The 27,781-nt window shown below is 37.6% G+C and overlaps 1 protein-coding gene across 4 annotated transcripts in view; it reads left to right on the top strand.

The window, feature by feature from the left end:
- Ralgapa2 (Ral GTPase activating protein catalytic subunit alpha 2) overlaps positions 1–27,781 on the top strand; it is a 294,943-nt gene that overhangs the window by 140,486 nt on the left and 126,676 nt on the right. For 3 of the 4 annotated variants that reach the window (XM_052183817.1, XM_052183819.1, XM_052183816.1), the window contains exons 25-28: positions 17,948–18,076; positions 21,506–21,634; positions 22,437–22,495; positions 26,052–26,160. In XM_052183817.1, coding sequence (XP_052039777.1) covers positions 17,948–18,076; positions 21,506–21,634; positions 22,437–22,495; positions 26,052–26,160 — 426 coding nt within the window. The remainder of the gene's footprint in view (positions 1–17,947; positions 18,077–21,505; positions 21,635–22,436; positions 22,496–26,051; positions 26,161–27,781) is intronic. The other variant, XR_007977973.1, reaches the window with a different exon arrangement.

The raw sequence follows: 27,781 nt of genomic DNA, 5'->3' as shown, positions 1-27,781 counted from the left end.
CAGATTACTTGAGGTAGATTTTGCCTAGAAGCACAGTTTGTGGCCTGAAGCTGGAAAGTTCAAAGTGCTAGTTCAGAACTGGATGCTACTTCCTTCCCTACCCAAGGCCTTGACACGCTCTTGAGAGAAGGATGGCTAAGTGCATAGCTTGCTTGGAGGAATGTTGGCATAGACATATAGACAGCTGCTTCCTTAAAAAGCCAAGGCAATGCTGTATTGAAGATTAGGTCATCTTACTTTGTGAGCTGAGACTTTACCGTGTGTTTGTGTGTGTGTGTGTATGTGTGTGTGTGTGTGTGTGTGTGTCTGTGTGTCTGTGTGTCTGTGTGTCTGTGTCTGTGTCTGTGTATGCATACACACATGGAGTATCCCATTCTGCCCATCTATACCTTATTCCCTTGAGACAGAGTCTCTCACCTAGAGCTTGCCATCTCTGCTGGCTCCTGAGCAGGCCCCAGTGAACCGGTGCTTGGATTACAGGTGTGTGTGGCCAGCTTTGACAGGGGTGATGAGGAACTGAGCTTAAGTCCTCTTGATTGCAAGAAGTTACTACTGAGTTATCTTCCTAGCTACTAGAGACATTTTGTTAGTGCAATTTTCTATTCAAATATGACAAGTAACTGATCCTGAGTGTGTAAACACAGCTCCAGGGGATTGTCTAGCACTTTCTTGTGCTGCTGTGAGGAAAGGGACTATTCAGCCATGGCTTGTGCTCGGGCCTCATCCATAAGTGACTGTACCATTGAGTCAGCAGCTCTGTGGCTCCTTTTCACTAGTCCGTGAAATGGGTTCCCAGTGGCTCTGTCAAGGGCATGTTGCCCTGCGTTGTCACCACTGCTGTTCCTGCAGCCTATTCTCCTGAGGCATAGGGTGCAGTTCATCTACCTACAAGACCAGCTTTCTCATCTAGAACTCTGGAGATTCTTAGGAGAATTCATGCTTTTTCTCTAGCCTAGAGGCATGCCAGAAAGATGGCTTCTAGAAGTATTCCAGCATACTAAAGTTATATTAGAGAACAGAAGCTACCTGAGCTCGTCTGCAGGGCAGAGGTTGTTGACTTAAGCATGACTGTGCAGTAGACTCCATGAGGAGATGCTGAATACAAGCAAAGCATGTGAAATGGCAGCTTTCTTTCTGTGAGAATGTGCCTGTGCTCTCCTTGCGTGGAACAACCTTTTTTTCCCCCTGATTTCTTTTTACTGTCTAGCAGTAAATGGTGGTGTGGTAATTACAGATTGTTCAGCTATAAATGCTATTTACTGGAACACATTTTAGAGAGAACATTGTTTTCTAAAGAAACAATAAACAACAGTTTTCTTTTTGTTCTCTCATGGAAAAATATTCTCTGGTAGGTATTTGTGGGCTAGAAAAATTTGAGCAAAAGAGAACCTTCTAGTAAGGAGACATAACAATAGAGTTCCTGCCCTTGTTAGCTCACGCTGGAATGTTACTGAGCACGTGTAGCATGGTCATTCTGCCCTGACCTAGTGCCACATGTCATCTATTTGGTCCATCCGCGGTCCCCATGGGACGCTTGTACCATGCAGGAGCTTTGTGCTCTGCCCTGCTGTCACCAACCACATGAAGCAGTCTCCTGTCCTAAGAAGCCCCTGCTGAAGGCAGGGAGGAAGTGAGGACATTTAAGGACTTATTAAATGTCTATGAGGATGTCTTCAGGTAGCTTGACTTTCATTTTATTTATTTTATTTTAAAATAAAAAAGGGTTTATTTATTTTATTTTATTAACTTATTAAGTATGGGTAGGGTTTTTTTTCTTTTATTGAAAATAGCTTTTTCACCCCACATAATATATCCTGATTATGGTTTCTCCTCCCTTCACTCCTCCCAGTTTCTCCCCACCTCCTCTCCCATCTAGATCCCCCTTTTCAGTCATTAGAAAACAGGTATACTTCCAAGGGATAATAATTAAATATGATACAATAAAATAAACCGAAACCCAACACATTGAGGTAGGACAAAACAGACAAGGAAAAAAGCCCAAGAAAAGGCACAAGAAACAGACACAGATGTAGGGACCCACTCATTCTCACCCTCAGGAATCCCATAAAAATATTAGCCAGAAACTACATACACAAAGACCTGTAGGGTTAAGAGAGAGGTATGTATGTATGTATGTATGTATGTATGTATGTATATACATATGTATTAAAAATAAGATAACAGTAATAAAATAAATAAGGAAAAGCCCTGAGATGATATGAGAAGAGGAACCTCCTATGATGCCATTGAGTTTTTTTCTCTTGGCCACCTAATGCTGGGTGTGCAACCTATCCTCAAAAGTAATTTGTTTCCCCTGTGAATCTCTATGGGAGAAAACATAAGTTGTCGTTTGTAAGTGGTTATCAATTGGAGATAGTGTCTGGGGATGGATGCATGTGTCCATGTCTCCTTTCAGCTCTAGGACCCCATGCAGGCCTTGCGCATACTGCCTCAGTCTCTATATGAATTCATATGTACATCTGTCATGTTGATTTAGAGAACCTTCTTTTCTTTATCCTTAATCCCCTCTGACTCTTTACGCTCTTTCTGCCTTCTCTTTGGCATTGCTCCCTGAGCCCTGAGAGGAGGCATTTGATGGAGACAAACTGTTTAGGGCTGAGTGTTCCAAGGTTTCACATATGCTGCATGTCTGGCTGTGGGTCTCTGTATTTGTTGTTATGTTTCTCTTTGGTAGCCTGCAGAGTATCTTCCTGTGCCATAGAGCTAGGGGTAAAGGCTCTATGTAGACACCTGCTCTACTTCTCCATGTTCAGTGAGTTATGTATGCTTTATCTTCAACAATGGGCCTGTGTCATCAGTTTGTGAAGAGCAACCCCATGGGATCTCTTAGGCCAACAACTCAATTAGGTGTAACTCAATCTTAGTACTAGAAGCTTCAGTTGGTGACAAGAGATTGCCCATCGGGGCTCTGTCTCCTGCATTATTTGGCAATTTTATGTAGATTATCTCATATATGTATATATTTTAGGAAACTCCTACTGATTTAGGTTTCTATACTACTCCTCAAATGGCCTTTGAATTTAGCTATCTCTCCCTGTATTTCCTTCCTCATCCTGTTCTCCCCTCCCCCCTTGATACTTTCATTCCAGATCCCTCCCCCATCTATCCATCTATCTATTTTATTTCCCTTTTCTGGAGAGATCATTTTGTCTCTCATAATTGCTTACTTTATTCCTAATCTTTGTGGTTCTATGGATTGTAGTTTGGTTATCATTGATATAACGTATCATTGAGTTAACAGTAGCCACATAAAACCAAATGTAAATTGTGTTTGTCTTTGTAGGTCACTCAAAGATAAATGGTTGCTAGTTTCAACCATTTACCTTCAAATTTCATATTTTTACTATCTTAGTAATGTTCCATTGTGTAAATGCACCACATTTTCTTTATTCATTTATCTGTTGAAGGACATCTAAGTTGTTTTTAATTTCTGGCTACTATAAATAGAACAGTAATTATCATGATTGAGCAAGTGTCTCTATGATAGGATGAAGCATCCTTTAGGTATATATTATATGCCCAAGAGTGGTATAGCTAGATCTTGAGTAGATTGATTGATTGATTTCTATCTTCCTATGGAATGCCACAGTGATTTCCATAATGGCTGTACAAGTTTGCACTACCATTGACAGTGGATGAGAGTTCCCCTTATTCTACATCCTTGCCAGCATGAGCTGTCACTTGCTTTATTGATTTTAGCCATTCTGACATGTGCAAGATAGAATCACAAATTAGTTTTGTTTTTGCATTTCCCTTGTAGCTAAGGAAGCTGAACAGTTCTTTATGTGTTTCTCAGCCATTTGAGTCCCTACCCACTCTGTTACATATTGATCCCATTCTAAGTTGGATTGTTTTCTTGATAACTAATTTTTGAGATATATATTGGATATTATATATGTGATAGTAGCCCTCTTTTGGATGTATAGTTGGCAAAAATCTTTTCCCATCCTGTAGGCTGCCATTTTGTTCAAATGATGGTGTCCTTTGCCACGCACAATCTTCTAAGTTTTATGAAGTACCATTTATTAGTTGTTGGTCTTAGTTCAGCAAGTTTTTGTACTAATGAGTTCAAAACTATTTCTCCCTTTCTCTTCTTTGAGTTTTAGTGTATCTGGTTTTATGTTGAGGTCTTTGATGCACTTGGACTCGAGTTTTGTGCAGGGTGATAAGTTTGGATCTAAGATGCTGTCTTTTGTCCAGTGTGTATTTTTTGCTTATTTATCACAAATCAGGTATTCATATGTCTACAATTTTATGTCTGGATCTTCAGTTCAATTCCATTGATCAACATGTCTGGTTTTGTGTCAGTACCATGTTTGAGCTCAGGAATAGTAATTCCTCTAGTAGTGTTTTTTTTTTTTTTGTTTTTTTGTTTTTTTTTTTTTAATTAGTCAGGATTGTTTTAGCAATCCTGTGTTTTTGTTTTTTTCTATATGAAGGTGAAGATTATTTTTTCAAAAATCTTTGAAGAATTGTGTTGGAATTTTGATTGGATTACATTGAATCTTTAGATTGTTTTTGGTGGTATGGCCGTTTTTTACTACATTAATTCTGATTCATGAACATGGAAGATCTTTTCATATTCTAATATCTTCAGTTTCTTTCTTCACTATTGCAAAGCTTTTGTCATACAAGTCTTTCACTTGCTTGGTTAGAGTTACTCCAAGATATTTTATATTATTTGAGACTGTTGTGAAAGGTGTTTTCCCAATTACTTTCCCATTTCATTTCTCCTATATATAAAGGAAAGCTACTGATTTTTGCGAATTAATTTTTGATTCAGTTACTTTGCTGGATGTGTTTATCAGCTACAGTTGTCGAAAACTAGAGTTCCCCACTGAAATTTTTATGGTCACATATATACTATCATGCAAATAAAGATACTTTGACTTTTTCCTTTCCTTTCCAATTTGTATCCCTTTGATCTCCTTCAGTGGTTTCATGTCTCTAGGTATGATTTCAAGTACTATAGTGAATAGGTATGGAGAGAGTAGACACCTGTATTGTTCGTGATTTTAGTGGAATTGCTTTGAGTGTCTCTCAGTTTAAGTTGATATTGCCATGGGCTTGCTGTAAACTGCATTTATTATGTTGATGTATGTCCTGTGTATCTTTGGTCTCTCTAGGACTTTTGTCAAAGGCCACTTCTGCATCTGATGAGATGATCATGTGTTTTTGGTTTTTTTTTTTGTTGTTGTTGTTGTTTTAGTTTGTTTGTATGGTGAATTACATTTATCTATTTACATATCTATTCAACCCTCCCTGCATCTCTGGAATGAAGCTTATTGATATTGGTGGATAATCTTTTTGATGTATTGTTAGATTCTGTTTGCAAATATTTTATTGTGAACTTTTGCATCTGTATTTATAAGGAAAATTGGCTTACACTTTTCTTTGTTAGGTCTTTTTGTAGTTTATCACAGTAACAGTATCCTCAAAACAAATTGGGCAATGTTCTTTTTCAATCTCTTTTGTGGAATAATTTGAGGAGTATTGTCATTGACTTTTATTTGCAAGTCTGGTAGAATTGTGAGCTAAGACCATCTGGCCCTGGGCTTATATTTTAATTGGAAGACTTTCTATTACTGCCTCTATGTCACTAGGGGTTATAGGTCTGTCTAAATAGTTTATCTGATCTTGATATAACTTGGGTATTTGGTATGCATCCCAAAAATTATCCATTTTTTTTAAATTTTCTAATTTGATAGAGTATGGGTTTTTAAAGTATATTTTTATGATTTTTCTGGATTTTCTCACTGTCTATTATGTTACCCATTTCATCTCTAATTTTGTTAAATTGGATCTTCTCTCTCCACCTAATTTGCTAATTTGCATAAGAGTTTGTCTATATTATCTATTTTTCTCAAAGAAACAATCTTTTGTTTCATTGATTCTTTGTATAGTTTTATTGTTGTTGTTTCTATTTTATTGATTTCAGCCCTGAGTTTGATTACTTCTTGCTACTTATTTCTTGTGGGTGTGGTTTATTATTTTTGTTCTAGAGCTTTCAGGTGTGTTGTTAAGTTACTGGTGTGAGATGTCTCCAGGTTTTTGTTTGTTTTTTTTTAATATCGTCACTTACTGCTATGAACTTGTCTCTTAAAACCATCTTCTTTGTGTCTCATAGTTTGGCTATGTTGTCTATATATATTACATATATTTTCATTAAATTCTAGAAAGTCTTTAATTTTTTCTTGACCCATTCTTCATCCAATAATGAGTTGTTTAGTTTCCCTGAGTCTGTAAGTTTTCTGTGTTTTCTATTCTTGTTGATATTCAGCTTTAATTTGTGGTGGTCAGATAGGATGCATAGTGATATTTCAAATTTTCTTTTACCTGCTGAGACTTACTTTGTGTCCAAGAATGTGGTCAATTTTGGAGAAAGTTCTGTGAGGTGCAGAGAAGGTATCTTTTTGTGGGCTTGGGTGAAATGTTCTGTAGGTGTCTATTAGGTCCATTTGGTTTATTACATGTTAGCTCCAGCATTTCCTTGTTTAGGTTTTGTGTCAGTGACCTGTCTGTTGTCGAGAGTGGGATATTGAAGTTTCTCCCAATCAGTGGGTGAGGTCTATATATGATTTAAGCTATATCAATGTTTCTTTTATGAATTTGAGTACCCTTGTGTTGGATGCATAGATGTTAAGAACTGCAAAGTCTTCTTGGTAGATCTTTTTTTTTTTTTGATGGGAGTGTGGTGTCCTACCCTAATTCTTTTGATTAGTATTGATTTGAAGTATATTTTGTCAAATATTAGAAATTACACCCACTTGCTTCCATTTGCTTGAAATATCCTTTACCATCAGTTTACCCAGAATTGATGCCTATCCTGATGTTAAGGCATGCTTCTTGGATTTCCAGAAGGACAGATCCTGTTTTTGGATCCATTCTGTTAGTCTGTGCCTTTTTAGTTAAGGAATTGAGACCATTGATGCAAGAGATATCAGTGAGCGGTGTTTACTGCTACCTGTTATTTTGTTGTTGTGTTATTCTGTGTATTTCCCCTCTTTTGATTTTGCTGGTCTGGGATTATTTGTTTCTTATGGTTTTCTGGGTGTGGTTTTCATTAGATTGGAGTTTTCTTTCCAGTGCCTTCTGTAGGGCAGGATTTATAAGTAGATAATACTTAAATTTGACTTTGTCATGGAATGCCTTATGTTCTCCGTTTATTGTAATTGAAAGTATTGCTGGGTATAGTAGTTTGAACTGGCAATCTAGAATCTGCAGCACACCTGCCTAGGCCCTACTGGCTTTTAGAGAACTCAGGTGTTACTCAAATAGGTCTGCTTTTTATGTTACTGGGTCTTTTTCTCTTTCTGCTTTTACAATTCTTTATCTGTTCTGTATATTTAGTGTTTTGATCATTATGTGTTGTGGGAATTTCTTTTCTGGTCCAGTCTATTTGGTGTTCTGTATGCTTCTTGTACTTTGATAGACAGCTCCTTGTTTAGGTTGTGGAAATTTTCTTCTATGATTTTACTGAAAATCTTTTCTGTTCCTTTGACCTGGGTTCCTTTCTCTTTCCTCTATTCCTATTATTTTAGAATTGGTCTTTTCATAGTGTTCCATGTTTTTTGTGCCAGAAGTTTTTTAGATTTAACATTTTTGTTGACTGGGGTATTCATTTCTTCTATTGTGTCTTCAATGCCTGAGACTCTTTCTTCTATCTCTTGTATTCTGTTGGTGTGAATTACTGCTGAACTTACTGTTCTAGTTCCTAAATTTTTCATTTCCCTCTGTTTGGTTTTTCTTTATTGATTTATATTTTTATTTTCAGATCTTGAACTGTTTTATTTCCTTCCACTGTTTATATTTTTATAGATTTTCTTAAGGGATTTTTTTTATTTCTTCTTAAAACACCTATATTACATTCATAAATACTATTTTAAGGTCACATAGTGCTGGAATTGATAATGTTCACCATCCAATATTCCCTTGTAACATTGTAAAAACAGACTGAGGTATTTCTTAGAAGGATGAATAGTCAACTGTCTGTTTTATAAGGACCTATGTTAAAATATGTGGCTTATTTTTCTTATTTTGTCAGTTCTTTTTGTTTGTTAGTTTAGTTTTTGAGATAGGGTCTCACTATGTATTTTTTTGCTACCCCAGAATTCACTGTGTAGGTTAGTCTGGCCTCAAACTCATAGAAACCACCCACTTCTGCCCTGAGTACTGGGATTAACGACAAGCACTATAAATGCCCAGTCCTATTTTATCTTAATACCATTGCTTACATGATAATGAATCAAAATGCATTTTTAGTTTCCCAAAAATGCATTTTAACCATCCTGTCATCTGTGATAGTGGTCATGTGACCCTTTTACTTCCTCTGGAGAGCATTAGAAGGCACCACAGGCATCAGGAAAAGGGGTCAAAGACTGAAACAAGAAGTTGGTTATCTCTTTCCAGCCTTCATCCTGCTTTCCAGGCCTAGGAAATTTCCTTGACAGTGTATAACTGACTATCTTCACAGACTTTTCCTCAGCTTTGGCCATCATGTTTAGTCTTCTTTTGTCAGGCTGTATCCAATTCCAGTGTTTAGAGATTGATACAGCCAAAGCCTCCTGCTGCCATTTATTGACAACAGCTTATTGCAGCCCTTATTTTCTGAGGTCTCAGGCAAAGAGTTAATAACTGCTCTTCTGCATTTGCATCAACCTCATTAAGGCAGCTGTTGCACAAACTGCAGTATTGTGGATTGGAAGTTTATCAAGGTGACGATTGAGATAGTCATTATATTGGCCAGTGTCTTCAAGGTCCTACTTATGCATCTTGTTAAGTCACTTCTTTCCATGACTCGCAACAGTTTTCATCATCTTAAGGATTTGTAAAGATTCTATCTTCCTTCCTAGTGGAATATAACCTGCCTCTTGTAGGAAGCACACAGGAAAGGCAGCACTACCCTCACGATCCATGAACAGTAAGCATGGAGTTGCATCAGTCAGGATTAAGGACTTCTTTGTTTGGTTCATGTGACTGAGAACTAGGCTAAAGAAATTAGTTGGGTCAAGTGATAGAAGGTATACTCTCTCTTGGTAGTGCTGATACCACAATACTATATACATTCTTATGAAAAACACTAATTTGCCACTCTTCAAAACTATTTTGAATACAAGTTTGTCTAGGTATAGATGAGTCTCTGGCTGTTTTCCCTCTGAAGAAATGCCACATTACCATTTTAAACTACTATATACCCCTAGTGCTAAAGAACAAATCAAGGATGTTGGTTTTCCCAACCTCTGTTCCTAAGCGTCCTAATAGTTACTCTTACCATCACTGAGACCAAATATGTAAAAGAAGAAGAATTTATTTTGGCTCGCAGTTCGCAGAAATACAGTCCCTAGTGACTAGGAAGGTGTGGTGAGAGGAACGGCATGGTGGTCCGTGGTTTAATGGGAAACAGGAAAACATACTGGCTCTCAGCTCACTTTATCTTTCCCAACCTTCAGTTGGGGAGGCAAGCTTCTCTCCCTGGAAATGCATCACTGACAGGCCTGAAGGTGTGCTTCGTTAACGTTCTGTTGCCTCTTAATCCAATCAAGGTTTTAACCAAAATTAACTGCTCTCCAGCTCCCCGGAGTCCTCTAATTGTTTGGAATAGATAAATAGGAAAATGAAATTAAAAAGTATGATCTGTAAAAAACAAAACAGAACTCTGTATTTATGTCTGTACTTCGAAAACTCATATATATATGTATATATATATATATATATATATGTATGTATGTATTAAAGCTAATAAGTTAATTTTGTAAGTTTATAAAATACAAGGTTAATATATAAGAACCTACCATATTGTATTTCTAAATATCAGCAATGGAAAATTTAAATAATAATTCCATTTAAAATAGTTCAAAAGTTGCAAATTCATGGAGATAAGCTTATCCAAACAAGTATAATATGTGAACATCACAAAATATGCATGCTACTATTGAACATTAGAACCTATATAAACAAATGGAAAATATCCCATATTCTTAGCTCTGAAGACAGTACTCTCAAAGCTGAATCTATAGATTAAACAAACCTTATTATCTCAATGATCTCTTTTGCAGAAGTATAAAGCTGATCCTAAGATTCATATGGAATTATAGAGAGTTCTGAATAGGCAAAATAATATTTTAAGAACAATATGAAATCATAGTTTCTGGTTTTACAACTTACTAAAATAGTATAGTATTATTAAGTAGTTAATATAGAGCAATAAAATAGAATTATGAGTATGGAAAGAAATTTGCCTATGATTGACTAATTTTTGGTGTAGGTACAAAAATTATCAAATGGGGAAGATGTAATTTTTCTTGTGGTGCTGGGACAGCTGGACAGCTACATAGAAAGCAATAAAAGTAGGTGTTAAGTAAAAGGTTGGTTCATTGGGTAAGAGTACTTGTTGTGCGAACACGAGGACCTGAGTTCTGATTCGAGCATCTTTGTAAAAAGCTGGGCAGTAGAGAATCATTGGGACTTGCTTGCAGCTAGTGTGAGAAACCCTGTCTCTAGGCAGTAAGACAGAGTGATAGACCACCTAATGTCTCCTCTAGTCTCTATGCATGTACATAGATGCACATACTCACGCACACATATGTGATACACTGCACATACAACAAGCACAGACACACACACACACACACACACACACACACACACTGAAATTAGCCTCCATCTCAACTGTATATTATTTGCAAAATTTGACTCATAATAAATCAATGGTCTAAATGATATATCAGAGCTAAAACTATAATGTTTTTAGAGGAAAGTAAAGCTGGAAATTGTGACTATCTTGAAATTAACTTTAAAGTTTTGGGAATGACAAGCATCAAAAGAAAAGGGGAGAACATAAGTCGTGCTTTACCAAAATTAAAATCTACCATCCATCAAAGGACATACCAAGCAAGTGAAAAGATAACTCACAAAATGGTAGAAAGTATTTGCAAATCACATGCCCATTAAAGTCTCCTGGCCAGAATGTAGTTAAGAAGCATCACAGCACAGTGGCAAATCAGTGGTACAAATATAAAAGAATGAAGAGCTTAAATAGATTAAAATATCTCCAAATAAGAATCAAAATGGCTCACAAGCACAGGAAATGATGTGGAACATAATCAGTCATGGAGAAATGCAAATCAAAACCACAAGGTACCACTTCACACTCACTAAGGTGGCTGTTAAGGTAATTTTGTTAAAAGGGAAAGTAATTATGACAAGATTGGGAGAAATTGAAATCCTTGAACTTTCCTGGTGAGAATATAAAGTGGAGAAACTACTTGTGGGAGACAGCCCCTCAAAATGTAAACACACGGTTCTCAGAATTGGCAGTCCACTCTGAAGGAACTAGCCACAGAGATTCACATATCTTTAGAGTGCCACTGTTGACGGAGCTCCAAGGTAGAAACAGCACACATGCCCAACCAGCTAATACAGCTATAAACACATATATACATATGTATATAAATATAATACAGCAGGTGTAGGGCTCACACTTGACATCCTAGCCCTCAGAAGGCTGAGGCAGGAGGATTACTGAACCTTTGGCTATGTGAAACCCAGTCTCAAAAATAAAAGATAAAATGAAGACTATCTACGCAATAGAATATTATTTTTATAAAGAGTCATGACAGACATGTTAACTCATATTTATAATCCCAGCAGTTCTGAGACAGGGGCCGAAGAGTATCAGGATTTTAAGGCCAGCCTCAACTACACACAACTTGGACTACATGAACATTATCTCAAACAAAAAACAAAATTGAAAACAGTATAAACCTTGAAAACATGTTAAGTGGCAGAAGTTAGATATAAATGCCACACACTATAATATTCCATATTCTGAAATGTTCAGAGTTAGCAAATTCAGAGACAGACGGCAGATTAGTGGTTGCCAGGTAAATGGATAGACGGAAAGCAGGGAGTGGCAGCTAATGGACGGGAGTTTCATTTGGGAGTGATGAAAATGTTCTCAAGGTAGATAGTGGTGATGTTTGCTTAATTCTGGGACTACACTAAAAGCTATTTTGTACACATTATAGGATGGATTTTATTACATATGAAGTCTTTAATAAAGTTGTTACAAATAGCAAAAAGAAGAGGCAGTTGGACAGGGCTGGTGACTTTCCAATTCTACTATAAAATAAAGTCATATATAGTGTTTTAAACCCGCCAGGTCTTGCTTTTCAAAGACCAGCCGAGCTTTCCTTGGCAGATGAGGGGTGAGTTGTTATACAAACATAAACAAGCTTCAAGATGCTCCTTTGGGCTTGCAGGCTACCTTGTGCGCCCCCCCCCCCCTGGTCCACACATTACTATGGGCCTGGCATAGGAGTTCTCTGCCGTAAGAAGTGTTTTTAAAACACCCCCTTCCCTTCTGCTTGTGCATACCACTGTCCTGGGAACTACGTCACAATGGTCCTCAGGGCACAGAGCTAAAGGAGTCTTTGAGTCTCAGCCATTAAGCCCAATTACTCTATTTATGCCATGTTTCTCTGGGCTTTGAGTAACATAGTCACACCCACAGAAGTCACATTTTTGAAAACCTGCTGCTTTTCTCCAAATAAATTGTATCTCATTTGGCTATTTACACAGAGAACCTGTGGCATATACCACATATCATTTGACTCAGATCTTGAGAGTAATTTGCAGTTTCATACTAGTGCCATGTTCAACTATGCCTTGGTGAGGTAGTGGGAGAAGGATGTGCATAATGACTAAGGTTTTATTTTTGTCACTAGAGGTCAGGTAGCAGCTTGGTCTGTCTGTAAAAGGATGCTCTTGTACACAGAGCAGAGGAGCAGCTAGCCACTAGCCACTAGAAGAGAGGGCCAGGTATGGAATTTGAAGGCTTCTGATCTGTTAAGATAATATATCAGGCTGATACTTACAAATGTGTCCTAAATGTACTAAAAGGTTGTGGTTGTGGTTGTTGTTAATTTAAATTATATCCACACATAATGTGAAAACTATTCCTGTTCAGACAAGATACATTTTTATAATTTCCAATCGTGGAGTGAATCTTATCTTTTTAATTAACTAGATTATTGGGATACAGAAATGTTACCAAATAAAAGGTTCCTGTGGTCTATACTAGATAAGTAGGCACAATGAAATCATTTCACTACATAACATTTCTTAAAAGGAAAAGTCTAATGAGGAGTTAAATGATTTTGCACACTCTGTTTTATTTCTTGATGACTGCGTGGCCTCACAGAGGGCCTTAAGTGACTTTAGGTGGGATAACCGATCTGTTTGCTCTGGAGAAGCAGGCGCAAGTCCTCCAAGGGAAGGCTGGGAGACAGATGGCCAGCTATTGTGTTACAGCCATCATCTGCTGGGTCATAAGCAAATAGTAAGTGAAAAATATACATGTGATTGTGAGAGCACAGCAGCGGTTTGGCCAACCTAGGAAGGACGCGGCTTCTGCTCCGTGGGATTTTGAAGAGTGCTATGTTGAGATGTTAGATGTTCAGGGTTAATCCATTTTAAACTATGGTAAAGTGAACATTTGCCCCTATTTCTGACACTACTATGCAATATTTTGAATTGAAATGGCAAGTAATGACCTCCTTTTTTTTTTTTTCTGCTTTCCATAACAACACAAGCACTAAATTATAGCTGTGCAATTATGTAAACAATGGAAATGCTTCCAGAAGGAATCCTTCCTTTTAAATTTTCATTTCATGTAATTGTTGGAAGGTTTAGAGCTGTAATAAACAAAATTATTTTACACATTTATCGTTCTAAAGGTCAATTATAAGAGAACTAAAGAAGCAGCCCTGTGCAGAATGAGTAAGCCAATTTGTGCCGCCGTCACCATATGTTTTCCTTATCACTTATAGTTTTTCCAGTTACTGTGTACATAGCATTCAATTAAAGCGATTCATTTGAGGGGCTGAATGTAGTTTGTGTTTATAGAACTGTGCTTTGGAGAAGAGGAAACAACACGCCTCTATTTGAATTACCTGATTTTTTGCAAGATTCGTGATAAGAGACAGATGTTCTCACCAGTCGCTTTCTCATAAGCCTGAACCTTGTGATAAGCTGCAAAGGCACAATTATCATCTGACTCTCATCATACAGTCTGACTCTCCCACTCAACATGGAGCTCGTACGTGGACCTTCCACTAAAATGGGAAACTACAGTAATTCGCAGGGTGGTTTCTTTCCAGCAAAAACAAGGTTTGTCTGCTCCATTGTCGTCAACTTAAAGAATAAACCTGATTGCTGTTCCAGACTCCGTTTACCACTAAGCCTGTTGTTTACTTTAACTACTTGTTTAGTCTGTTTAGAAGGTACAGAAAAACAATCAAATCTTACCACCAGACTCACTTGTTTGAGTTAGGTTCTAGAATTCCTCAAAAGGAAAAAACTTAGAAAACTTAAAGGTTGTATTGCTGAATTTGCTTCCATTTATCCTCAAGTTATATACACAATCTCTAATTGCTTGTTAAAAGGGTTGGCTTAGGGTACTGATTGCTAGAGCTTTTAAATTTCTGGAGTAATGCATGATCAAAGTAACTTCTCTGTGTCATCTCTGAAATTTAAAAAAAAATAGTAGATTATTAAAACATTCATTCAATAAATTATTAGGGGGACAGGCATGGTGGTGCCTTCCCTTTAATCCCAGCACTTGTGAGGTCAGTGCAGGTGGATTTCTGTGAGTTCCAGGCCAGCCTGGTCTATAAAGTGGTTTTCAGGACAGTCAGGGCTGTTACACAGAAAAACATTGTTTCAAAAAACAAAACCTAACAAACAAGAAAACCTAACTAGATAAATAATATTGACTGAACCTTTGAAGTAAGTTTTATGGAGTAAAACTTCTTGTGGCCTTGTGGCCCCAGTTCTAGAGTACTTCACAGGGAAAGTTTGAACACAGGGAAATTCCCAACAGTGGTTACAGTAGAGTCAGCTTTGAGAGAAGGAATCATTTAATGAGAATAACAGCCTGTGTGTTCAACACAACCCATCCTTACCGCATCCTCAGGCCAGGTGGAGATGTACAACCACGGTTGTTGGCCCCACGACACTGTAAACCTCTATTTTAAAGATAAGTGCCTATCTCAAAGTAAGGACTTCTGCCAGCTAGTGATGTTTTTACAAGAAATTCATCATCATTTGCTTGTTAATATTATATTGTTTTTAAGGAGTATTTTCTGTTTCTGACAAAGGGTAACCTTTTTCTAGGATAATTTTAAGTTTCAAAAATGTGAGTCACTTTGAAAAAATGTAGTAGGCAAATCCTGCCTGCATTACAAGGAGGTTACTACAAAGGGCATGAGGACCAGCCCTGGTGTGATGGGTGTGTGGGGAAGGCCATTCTGTCTTGTTCATATGGAAAGCCCTGTAGGCTATATAAACTATCAGAACCTGAAGGATTTTATTTTGTACTTTCAAAGATTGATTTTAATACCTCAAGGTGGAGGAGTGGCGTAAAAGAACAGTTTTTCTACAAGTTAGAGATGAGTGGGGCTCATCGTGGATGGTCCTCTGTTGGAACATGGATGGCAGATGCTCTCCTGAGTGCCATGTGGCTACTCCTAGTTTTAAAGTGTTATCTCAAATGTAGACCCTTTGGACTGCTCCATTTCAGTGTAGATAAGCAAAGTAAGTCAGCATGTGGTGGTAATTTGGCTGACTGGTCATATGGCCCCCTCTTTAACCCCCGAATTAACCCTGCCCAGTGCTGTCCTTAGTGACTATAGCAAAGGCACACTTTCCCTCCAGGCTCTGTCTTACGTGGGTGGTAAAGTAGGGCAGGCTTGCCATCTGTCACTGTCCCTCTTTTTCCCATCTCTTTGCCCATAGAAGCAGGTTTGGTTGAAGTCACTGGCCCAGGGCCAGGGACTGGGTGAGCCCTGTGACTTTATCTCAACTACTTTGTCTCTGCCATCTCTAGTACCAGTGGCAATTTTGTAGTTTCTGAGTGTATGGTTTTTCCCCCTCAGTGAATTGCATATTCACCAATGAAGCAAGTTTATAAACTATGGTTTCAGCTTATTATTTAATTCCCGGTCCCTACAAACATATTCCAGAAAACCATCTTTAAACCAAAATTTCTCGATTCCAGTGGTGAACATGACTCATTTGAGTTTAGTGTGTGCTAAATGCTTAAAGGTTTTTAAAACCCTTAGGCTTCAGGGTTTTAGCTCCTCATCTCACCAGATGGAATTAACGCAAACATAACAAAGCTAACATCATGGCTGTTTGCATTATTAATCTTCAGATGCATGGCATTCTGGTACCTTGCTAGCCAGGTTTGCACGAATCCATTCATTGCAGCATATGTCAACAGAAATGTGCTTCCATCTGCTGCTGGAAAGCTTGATGCCTGATATTCTGAGACAAGGCCCCAGCACAATGCATACCTCTGTGAGTAATTACAGGTGTGTGGTGAGGAGCCCAGGGCATTAATCAGAGGCTTAATTATGAAAAAGGTAGGTCTTTTGTTCCACTCCTGGAGCATGAGTCTACTACACACTTTCTAACCTGCAGCATCCATCTGCTCAGCCCAGAGAATGTTTGTCTTGGCTGATATGGACCTTAAAGTGTATCGCAGGATGTGATTAAAACAGGCTTAAATATTAACAGGGAAGAAACCTTGGTTTAGGGTTTTTTCCATCCCTTCCTTTTATCTATCTATCTATCTACATATTTATCTGTCTCTTATCTATAAATGATACATTTATTTTTATGTCTACTGAAATTCCAAAACTTCAAGTTTTAAGCTAAACTACTACTCGTGAGCACTAATATATTAAGTATTATATGGTCATTTGAATCATATGAATAGTATTATTTAATGTTAAGTATATCTACTGTAAGAAAACACATCTTGGGAAAATGTTATGTGAGCACATGGAAGGTGTTTTTAAGAGGTCAAGTTGTGAAATGAGGTGAACCTTACTATGAAGGCCTAAGATAACTGGAAATTAGCATGTTGCTATGCTTTGCTCTAATAGTAAAGTCAGGATTTATTCAGGTAGCCATACTGACAGCCAAGGTTCGTACATTTAGCTATTTACTTGTATATTGGCACTAACTATTAGCTGCACTACAGCAAGTCACATAACTAAAGTACTTCAACATGTGGTTTTGATTTGTGTGCCTGGCCAGAGCCTGTGCAAAAGAAGATTGTCATTTTCATACTACTCCCATTTATACATGCACATGCTCACACAGATGGCTTTGGGTAGGGCTGGCCACATTGGGGTGAACACTGTCCTATGGTGGATCTGACCCACCAGAGGCAGGAATGAGGAACTCGGGCTTGGGGGCCAGCCAGCCCTCCACAGGATTCTATTATAGACACAGGACGGAGATCTGTCAGAGAGATCCTCCTGATGCTGAGCTCTGGCAAATGGCTGCTGTTGGCTTTGTGTTTTCACTTCCTGTGTACTTCAGATCTGTAGCAACTCCCTGACCTTAGTGCCTCATGCATGTTACACCATTACCTTAACACTACCTGCATTCCCATTTCTTACTGCTTGAAACTCACAGGAGTGGTCATTTCCATCCCTTTGCCTATAAGCTTTTCTAACAGTGAGTTCGAACCTCTGGGGACTGAAGCAAAAGGAGCTCAGTTTTCATTTTACTGACAGGTGTTTGAAAGCTTTATTTATATATATCTATCTTGGCACTCCTTGTAGTTTGTTCAAGGAGCCCATTGTCAAATGGAATACAGGACAGATGTTTCGCTAGCTTCAGTGTCACACTGTGGCTTTTGGACAAGTCATCTTACAGTTTGGTGTCTCCATTCCCTTTACCAAAAGATATGTAGGAGAACCAGTGGTGTTATGTATCCCCTGCACTCTTTAACACAAAAACCTAACACAGTGCTCTGCTATCTTATTAGTGGTAGTCATACATACATACAAAGAATCCACTTTGGAATTTTGTTCTTAACATTACAGTTGTGTTTCCTTATTTTTGTTTTCAGGATGTCTTAAACACCATCATAAAAAACTGCTCACCCCGCTTTTTCTCCCTCGGTTTGCCGGGCTTCTCGATGCTGGTGGGGGACTTTATCACTGCTGCTGCCAGGGTCCTCAGTACAGACATGTTGGCGGTGAGTATGACAATGTTCAGCATCCCAGCTCCTGGGAGACTTCACAATTGCTAACAAGGCTCAGATTTCTCTACTCTTAACAGGTGTTGACTCATTAGTGCGATGTGAAACTGGGCTCTCAGAGTAGATACCCTGGCAGCTGATCTGTGAAATTGTAGGATCAGATGACATACTGGTACTGGAAAGGCGTTTCATCAAAAGGCCAAAGTGTGAGAAATCATATCCCCACTAATGTCAGCACATTTACCTGAAAGCAGGGCCTATCTTACAGACACTTATTAGTATTCTCTAGTAAATGACGTTATGGCTATAAATGCACTAAAGAGAGAATTTAAAGTGTTTGTTTGAAGTAATGTGTTGCTAAATTTAGTTTTGGTTACTCTGAATCTTGTAGAAATAAATAGAATTTTGTGGTTCTAGATTTGGGATCAAATCTAGGGCCTCTTGTTTGTTAAACTACCACTGAGATATAAAAGCAATGAGATTTTGATTTACCAGGGATTTACTTGAAATCAGTACAAGTAGTCAGGATTCTAAATTTTATCTGATATATGGTTAATTTCTCACTTTCCATTGGAGGTAGTTAATTCTTGTAAAATAATTTGTGCTCAAATTTTTATGCTTTAATACCTTCTTCTGAGACTAAATTAGAAAGTAGAGAGAAGAGGAGAGACAAGAATAAGAGGGAAGAATTAGAAAAGGAAAAAATGAGGAAGAAACTGTCCAGTTTCTTTATTATGCCAACTTCCCCCTCTTGGTTGTTTCTGAATTGGGGGAAATCATCTTTAAAGAACCTTCTTGTTAAATGTTAAGCCTTCAAGTTGGCTTGAAAAGAATTACAGGGCGTGGGCATGGCAGTCATATTTCATTAGAATTTTATTACTTGCTAGGAGGATTTCTGTAGAATGTGCTACAGCCCTTTAGGCTATCCCACTCATAGTGGTGCTCCCTGTGGTCATAGGTCTTTCACATACATGAGCTATTTAAAGTGGCCTTCCAGACATGAGTTGGTTAATGGACATACCTGTGGTCATAGGTCTTTCACATACATGAGCTATTTGAAGTGGCCTTCCAGACATGAGTTGGTTAATGGGCATATAAAAAAATACTCATTATCTATAATCAGAAATGCAGATTAAAACACAAGATAATAATTTCCACTGTTAAGAGTTGCTGTTATCACAAAGGAAAATAAGTGTTGTTGAAGATATAGAGGAAAGGGAATCCTTGTATACTCTTGGTGGGAATGTAAATTGGTTCAGCTATTGTTGAAAATAGAATGATGTTTTAAAATTAGTAAAACCATTAAGTAATCTGATGATTCTACTCAGGCATATTGCCAAAGGAAGTAGAGTCAGCATGTTGAAGAGAAAACTGTCCCTCATGCTCTCCTCAGCATTCTTCCTAGTTAATAAGTTAGAGTAACAACTTACGTGTGTGTACATGTGGATGAACTAATGTGACACATACAATAGAATATTCTCCATTCTTAAAAACAAAGAACTCTTGTCATCTTTGACAACATGAGTGATTCCAGAAGCCACTTTGCCTGGGAAATAAGCCAGGCCTAGGCCTGCATCATTTCCAAGACATGTGAAATATTAAAAGTCAAATGAACAGAAACAGAGTAGCCTGGGGAAAATGGGTGATGTTGATCAAAATGTGGAAGGTTTTGGTAAGTTTTTGAGACCTCCTCTACTGTACAACATGATGATTGTACTTAAAAGTATTGTATTATAAACTTGAAATTTATCAAGAGAATGTTCCTCCATAAAGAAGGACAGCCATCTGAGATGATAGACGGGTGGATTAAACTTAATTACAGCTTTCATTACAGTGTTGTGCCTTTAACTATGTGCATACATATATATGTTATCCTCATATGTGCATACATACATATGTTATCCTCATATGTGCATACATACATATGTTATCCTCATATGTGCATACATACATATGTTATCCTCCTTAAATTCATGCTTCTCAGGCTTCCTCATGATGCAGCCCTTTAATACAGTTGCTTACGTCATGGTGACTCCCAACCATAAAATTGTTGGTACTTCATAACTATAATTTTGCTACCATTGTGAATTGTAATATAAGTATCTGATATGCAGGATATCTGATATGTGACTCCTGTGGGGTTTACAACCCATCAATTGAGAAGTGCTTCCATAAGTGTATATAATTTTACCTATCATACTTCCCTTATGGAAGGAAAAAAAACAGCTTTCCAAAGTGACATTTTTAAATGGAGAGTATATGAATATAACAGTTATATTAAAAGAGAGGGATTCTTTGAATTACTTTTCTGTGTAAATGTGAGGTTTAAAGCTGTGTACCTGGTGAGAGAGATGCTTGGTTGGAACACACCTGCTCAGCTAGTTTTCAGGTATCATAGTTAGCTATGAATGTTAAGTATCCTGCTTGCTCTGGCAACCAGAAAGAGAAATAAATGTGTGCACAGGAACAAATCAACAAAGAAATCTGTGGAAGCTTCTACACAGCAGCAATAGTTAGCAGCCAAAGCTAGAACCAGTCCAAAAGTCCAGCAGCAGCAGGACTTTTGCAACATTGGTGCAAACATGCTGAGGATTGCTATATAGCAGCACACAGCAGGGAGCCCCAGGTCTAGCTTGCTCTTGGATTGAGTGTGGCTCTGTGAGAGAGCAAGAACTACAGCCAGCACCCTAATGTTAACTTATAAGGAAATGGGCAGTTCCATCAAGGGAGACTCTTAGGTTTCTTCAGAAAGTATCCCAGAGGCTACATGGCAGTAGTACTTATACTACAAAGGAGCTGTGAACTGTGTCAGATGCCTTTGACATCTCAGATGAGATGAGATTGGTGGTATCCACTGGGTGCGTACCATGGAAGTCATTAGCCAAAGTACTTACCGTGACTGATATTAGCAGCTCACAGTAGTCACTCCAAACTTTCATAATTAAAAACTAAGCAAACCATTGCATACTGACTTAGTCTCTGATGCCATGGCTCCACTCCTAACTGATACTGCTTCCCTGACTCCCTTTGGATGACTACCTCCAACTCCCCTCTTTATGAATGTCTTTGCCTTTTACTTGAAAAAAATAATGTTAGGTTGTTTTCATTGCCCTGCTCTGTCAAGATCGTGAACTACAAACTTATTTAAAGCAGCCATGACAGCCATTTCACTTTCTAACTCTGAATGAGTCTGTAGAATGGTTTTTATAGCACTTGTTTTCATCAAATGTAGAGATTCATTCTGTTTGCTAGAGATTTGTATTTTCATCTAGGCAAACTTCTCTTGCCTAAGCATCCACCAAGAAAATAACCAGAGATAGTTTGGCACTTTACACCCAGAAGGAAAATGATAAAGAACAAAGTAAAACATGCTCTTCTAGCTTCCAGTCTATGTAAGAAACTTGGTGTTTCCCTCCTTGTGTGCAGGCACCCCGTTCAGAAGCTCTCACTCTTCTTGGTTCCCTTGTCTGCTTCCCAAATACCTACCAGGAGATCCCTCTGTTGCAGTCAGTGCCAGGAGTGAGTGATGTCGTCACGGGAGCCGAAGACGTCAAGGTACATAACTGAATCTTGAGTTTAGCATCTACAGCTGGAGCATCACTGTGTCTTCCATCCTGTGCACTGACCTACTTTCCCCTGACATTTGCTGTATCTTTTGAAAGCTTTGGTAGTTGTTTTCAGAAGTGCGTTGTATGAACTGTGAATGTATCACATTCATAGCAGATTGAAGTTAGATCTGATAGCTCTGTTCCTCTGGTGTTTTTTTTTTTTTATTAGATCTGTTTATTGTTCCTAGGGATCGTAATTATGTAATGAATCATCATTTGTAATAATTCTGTTAGCTTAGTTACGCTGCATTAGTGTAGCAAATGAATTTATAAGAAATAATTCCAGTAAGCTAAATATTCAATCCCCTTGCTGGCCTGATTAAATGCTAGTAATAACCTAAAACTCCAAATTATTTCTTGGGGAATAAAAGTAAGCATTTTTTTTGTTCTCAGCTGGTTTTTGAAGCAAACAAAAAGTCCCTGCATCAGTCAATCAATCCATAATACCTGATTATAATCTGTAATTCAATGTACAGTGTCTAATCCAATCAAAATAAAATGGAGATTTTCCTATCTGGAAGTCTCAGATGCTTTGCTTGATTTCTACTGGATCCCTAGAAATGCTGTGCTGCAAGTTGGCTCGGTTAACCAAGGAGGCACTTGCTGAGGTGAGCCAAGTTCTCCCTAAAGGAAGGGCTGCCCGAACTCCCTGGCCTTTTGCTAGCTCCAGGGTGCCTGTGACATGGTCAGCACATGCGGGAAACCAACAATGACATCAAATTTTCATTTACTGAATTTTGTGTTTTTAGCATTACCTCATAAATATTTTACTGAAGAATGCTACCGAGGAACCAAATGAATGTGCAAGGTAAATGATGAACAAGAGGTAAACTATGTTAGAATTTTAAGATGCACATTTGTGTATAAACAGTTCATGTTTTAAAAATTCCTTTACATTTCTCTCACACGCACTGAAATGTATAGTAAGCATTGTGTCAAAAAAGTTGGTATGCTTAGCTGCTTAAAATGTGAAAATGGTAAGGCAACAAGTATTATAGAGTACATAAGAAAATACAAAATTAGAAATAAATGATGCTTTCAGTAAGGAGGAGGGCTAAAGCAACAGTTCATGAAAGCTGTATGTTTTGGTCAGAGATTCTGAACTGCAGGCAGTTTGTGCCTCAGGAGACATTTGGCAATGTGTGGAAACATTTGGGTGCTTCCACCAAGCATCTAGGACTGCTACAGTCTGTGACCAAGATAGGTGGCTTTCTAGGCCAACTGCGGTGGAAAATCCCTATCTCTCCTCTCAAGGTGAAGGGAATACTGGGAATGCAGATAGAGAGCATCCCTGTCTTAAACTCGTCTCCCAGCCTTGGCAGGCCACTTCCCGTGAGTGTCTCAAGGCAGTTGCACATGTCATCGCCCTTAGGCCCGTGGGAAGACAGAGGCTGAGAACTCTACTGTCTTGTGCACTCTTGTGATTTTAAATTTTGTTATATTTTGAATATTTTTGGACTTTACCTATCTTCATTAGATGGGTTAGTCCAGTTTTCCTAGTCTGCCATTTTCAGAAGCTATGTGCATTACCAGTTTGTTAACATTGAACTAAACTTGGGTATGGGTTACACCCACCTTGATTCATAGATTCTGGTTCAGAAAGTTACATTACACCCAGCATCTGTAATTTCCCATCCTTATCCTATTTGGATGTCAGGCCAGAGCATCAAAAAATACATAATGGGCTCTTTCTCCTCCACACTCAGAATTTTTTTGCAGCAGTAGGATTAGTATCCCTATGTGCTAGTACATCTCACTTGCAAAAGTGTCTAGGAATGTGTTCATGTCATCTTTGCTGTTAAATACTTGTGTATTTTCTGGTTGTATGACTAGTCTTGTTAGATTTGTCACAGTTTTTTCAAACAATGTGTTTTTGTCTTTGCTTACCTCTCTCTATTCGTTTTTATTTCCAGCTTTGAGCTCTAAAACTCTTCTACTTGTGATGTTATTCTTTTGTTACTTTTAAAATATGTATACTTGGTGTATTTTTAACTTTTTTCCTATAACATTTACGAGTATTGTTATGGGCTTATTGGTAAGGGCTACCTTTTACAAAATTCTGAGTTTTAATATGCAATATTTTCAATTCTGTTTTTTCTACTTTTTATTATGACTCCTTCATGGGATTTTGCTTTTTTATTAATTTCCAAATATATGGTTAATACTGTCTTTTTAAAAATTTTAGAATTTTAAAAATTTTATATAATCAGTAATTTGCCTGAAACTAGATTTATACATGGATATGAGCTACCATGTTGGTGCTGAAAACTGAACTCTGATTCTTTGCAAGAGCAACAAGTGCTCTTAACTGCTGACCCATCTCCATGCTCTATTTCTTTTATTGCTACGTTTGTTTTAAGTAATTATAGTGTAGACCAAAATGTATATGTGATGACTGACTGTATTTTATTTAAAGTTAATATTTATACTTGTTTTACACCCCTGTGTATAGTGAATTTTAGTAAATATCTCATATAGTCTTAAAAAGAATGTACATAGGTGCTAGAGAGATGTCTCAGTCGTTCAGAGCACCTGTGTTCTTCTAGAAGACTTGGGTTTGGATCCCAGCACCCACATAATGGTTCACAATAATTCATTATCCCAGTCTCAGGTGATCCAGTACCCTTTTCTGTACACTACAGATGTACATGCAAAACACCCATAAACATAACATATGAAAAATACTATATTTAAAAAGAGAAAGAAGGGAATGCATATACTGTTCTTTAATTATTAGACATACTGTTCTAGGTATAACCTTACAGTGTTTCGTGTAATCTGCATTCTTTCTCAGTTATTATATAAGTGTATGTAGTTATAATTAATAATATATTATTATTAATTGATCATTTACTGAAGTTATGTTAAAATTTTCTCACTGTTGTATCTTAATCTATTTTCTAATATTTCTGTCAGAGGCATTTGAAATTGTTCTATCTCTATAGTGAATCAAATGTATTTATATTTGTACAGATGATTTATTTTAGAGACTACTTTATCTACTCCTGATTTCATGCTATATAATACTTTTTATATTTTAAAAATAGTTTTTCTGTATTCTCTTTAAACTGCCTTTGCAAAAGCTGTATATATCTGGATTTTATGATTGTATAAAGTTTTGTGATCTTCATTCTCTTAATTGAAACTTTTAATTCATCTGTATTTGTTATTACCAGTGATCTTTTTGGGTGTTTGTCTTCTTATTTAATATTTGATTTTCAATTGGAGCTCCTAAGCATTTCTCCTGTTTATTACCTTTGTTTCCTGACTCTTGCTATGCTTTTTTTTTTTAATTGGCTTTTAATTTTTCTTTTCCATAGTCAATTTCATTGTCTTGGATTTCTATTCAGTTCTCATAAAAACTGTTTATAAAATTTAGCAGTCTTGAAGTTAATCCGTCTTTACCCTCTTCTAAACAACACTTCTCCTGCAACATAATCCATGTTCCGTCCTACCGCTTGACCTTCCTGACCCCCACGTGACCTCCAGTCCTCTGCTTTACTCAGAAAAGTACAGTGACCCAGCAACAGATTCTAGTCAGTCTAGCATGCTTGTTCATCATTTCCAAATTATTTACCTGGCCTTTTAAAATGGCTCTTGGTATAGCGGGCTTAGCTATGCTTGATACCTCAAGGTGGGTGTCTTAACATCCAGATGTAACACAACCACAACTGAATCTTCTAGTGCCTATGGCATGCCTTGCCTTAGTAAGCCTCATGCCCCTCAGATTCACCTCAAAAACTGAAAATATTATCTACTCAGTTTTTCAGCCCAAGGTCTTGTGGAATATCTTTTATTTTCTTATAACTATTAAATTATCTTTATAATTCCTTTCCCCTAAGTTTTTTATTTATAGAAAGTCAAATTTCTTTGAAGAATAGTTTAAATTAGCATGGAATTTAGAACAAATAGCAATGAAAATGTATTTATTTTGAAAGTTACTTCAAAATCAAATAAGTGTTTGTCTTACATTTGAAGTATGTACTATATATTCTTTGTAATGAAAACAGTTACAACCAAATTTTCAATAATCTAAGATCCATGCTTTTGTTCCTTCTCAAAATTATGTTATTAAAATGTAATAACATTTTTGAGTCAACAAAAATGGTTGACATGTTTTGTGGTACTTAACCAAAAATAATGCCAGTTGTTTCGTGAAATATTAAGTACTAACCATCACTGGTGGTTTTGTTTATCCTGAAAACTGACCCATTGGAAGTTCTTTATCTTTTTTCTCAAGGAAAATATTCTGTTAGTATACCTATAATTGCTGTTCCTTTGAATGAATAGATTTAAAGTACTTTGTCCTTTAAAATATATTGAATTTCATGAGCCTTTTCCGCCCTTTGCTTCTCTTTTGAAAGATGCATCGCCATTTGCTCCCTCGGGGTCTGGATCTGTGAAGAGCTTGCACAGTGTGACAGCCATCCTCAGGTGAAGGATGCCATCAATGTAATAGGTGTAACTTTGAAGGTATTCATGTTTCTTAATGGTTTTTGGTTTGGTTTGGTTTGGTTTTTTACTTAAAAATTAATTTATTTTTAAAAATTAATTTATTTTTTTCAATTTACATCCCAATATTAGCACCTCCTCTCTTCACAATGATCCCTTCTCAAAGCTCCTTTGCCCATTTCCCCTCCCTGTCTCCTCTGAGAAGGAGGCCCCCTGGGTATAAATCCCCTACATACACCCAGCACTTCAGTCACTGCAGGACTAGGCACATCCTTTTTCACTGAAAAATTGGCCCAGTTAGGGGAGCAGAATCCACAGGAAAGCAACAAATTCGGTGATAGTCCTGCTCCAGTTGGTGCTCTTCTAGGATTTTAACCAGTTTTAACTGTAATCAATCAGTCCATTTTTCAGTTTTCCACATTATAGAGAGATGTTAGTTAAAAAGCCTTGTTCTCCCTGACCTTAAGCAATACTACCAAGCAATAGTGTTAAAAACTGCATGGTATTGGTACAGTGACAGGCAGGTGGATCAATGGAACAGGATTGAAGATCCAGAAATGAACCCACACACCTATGGCCACTTGATCCTCGACAAAGGGGCTGAAAACATCCAATGGAAAAAAGATAGCCTTTTCAACAAATGGTGCTGGTTCAACTGGAGGTCAGCATGCAGAAGAATGTGAATTAATCCATCCTTGTCTCCTTATACTAAGCTCAACTCCAAATGGATCAAGGACCTCCACATAAAGCCAGACACTCTGAAGCTAATAGAAAAGAAACTGGGGAAGACCCTTGAGGACATCGGTACGGGGGAAAGTTCCTGAACAGAACACCGATAGCTTATGCTCTAAGAGCAAGAATTGACAAATGGGACCTCGTAAAATTACAAAATTTCTGTAAAGCAAAGGACACCATCAAGAGGACAAATCGGCAACCAACAAATTGGGAAAAGATCTTCACCAACCCTACATCAGATAGAGGGCTAATATCCAATATATACAAAGAACTCAAGAAGTTAGACCCCAGAAAACCAAATAACCCTATTAAAAAATGGGGTACAGAGTTAAACAAAGAATTCTCACCTGAAGAACTTCGGATGGTGGAGAAACATCTTAAAAAATGCTCAACTTCATTAGTCATTAGGGAAATGCAAATCAAAACAACCCTGAGATTTCATCTTACACCATTCAGAATGGCTAAGATTAAAAACTCAGGAGACAGCAGGTGTTGGTGAGGATGTGGAGAAAGAGGAACACTCCTCCACTGCTGGTGGGGTTGCAAATTGGTACAACCACTCTGGAAATCAGTCTGGCGCTTCCTCAGAAAACTGGGCATGTCACTTCCAGAAGATCCTGCTATACCACTCCTGGGCATATACCCAGAAGATTCCCCAACATGTAATAAGGATATATGCTCCACTATGTTCATAGCAGCCCTATTTATAATAGCGAGAAGCTGGAAAGAACCCAGGTATCCCTCAACAGAAGAATGGATGCAAAAAAAAAATGTGGTATATATACACAATGGAGTACTGTTCAGCCATTAGAAACAATGAATTCATGAAATTCTTAGGCAAATGGATGGTGCTGGAGAGCATCATACTAAATGAGGTAACCCAGTCTCAAAAGATCAGTCATGGTAT

Source organism: Apodemus sylvaticus, chromosome 5 (genome assembly GCF_947179515.1).
Source record: "Apodemus sylvaticus chromosome 5, mApoSyl1.1, whole genome shotgun sequence".
NCBI lineage: Eukaryota > Metazoa > Chordata > Mammalia > Rodentia > Muridae > Apodemus > Apodemus sylvaticus.
The sequence above is the reverse complement of the archived record's forward strand: the minus strand, read 5'-3'. Positions and strand labels throughout refer to the sequence as shown.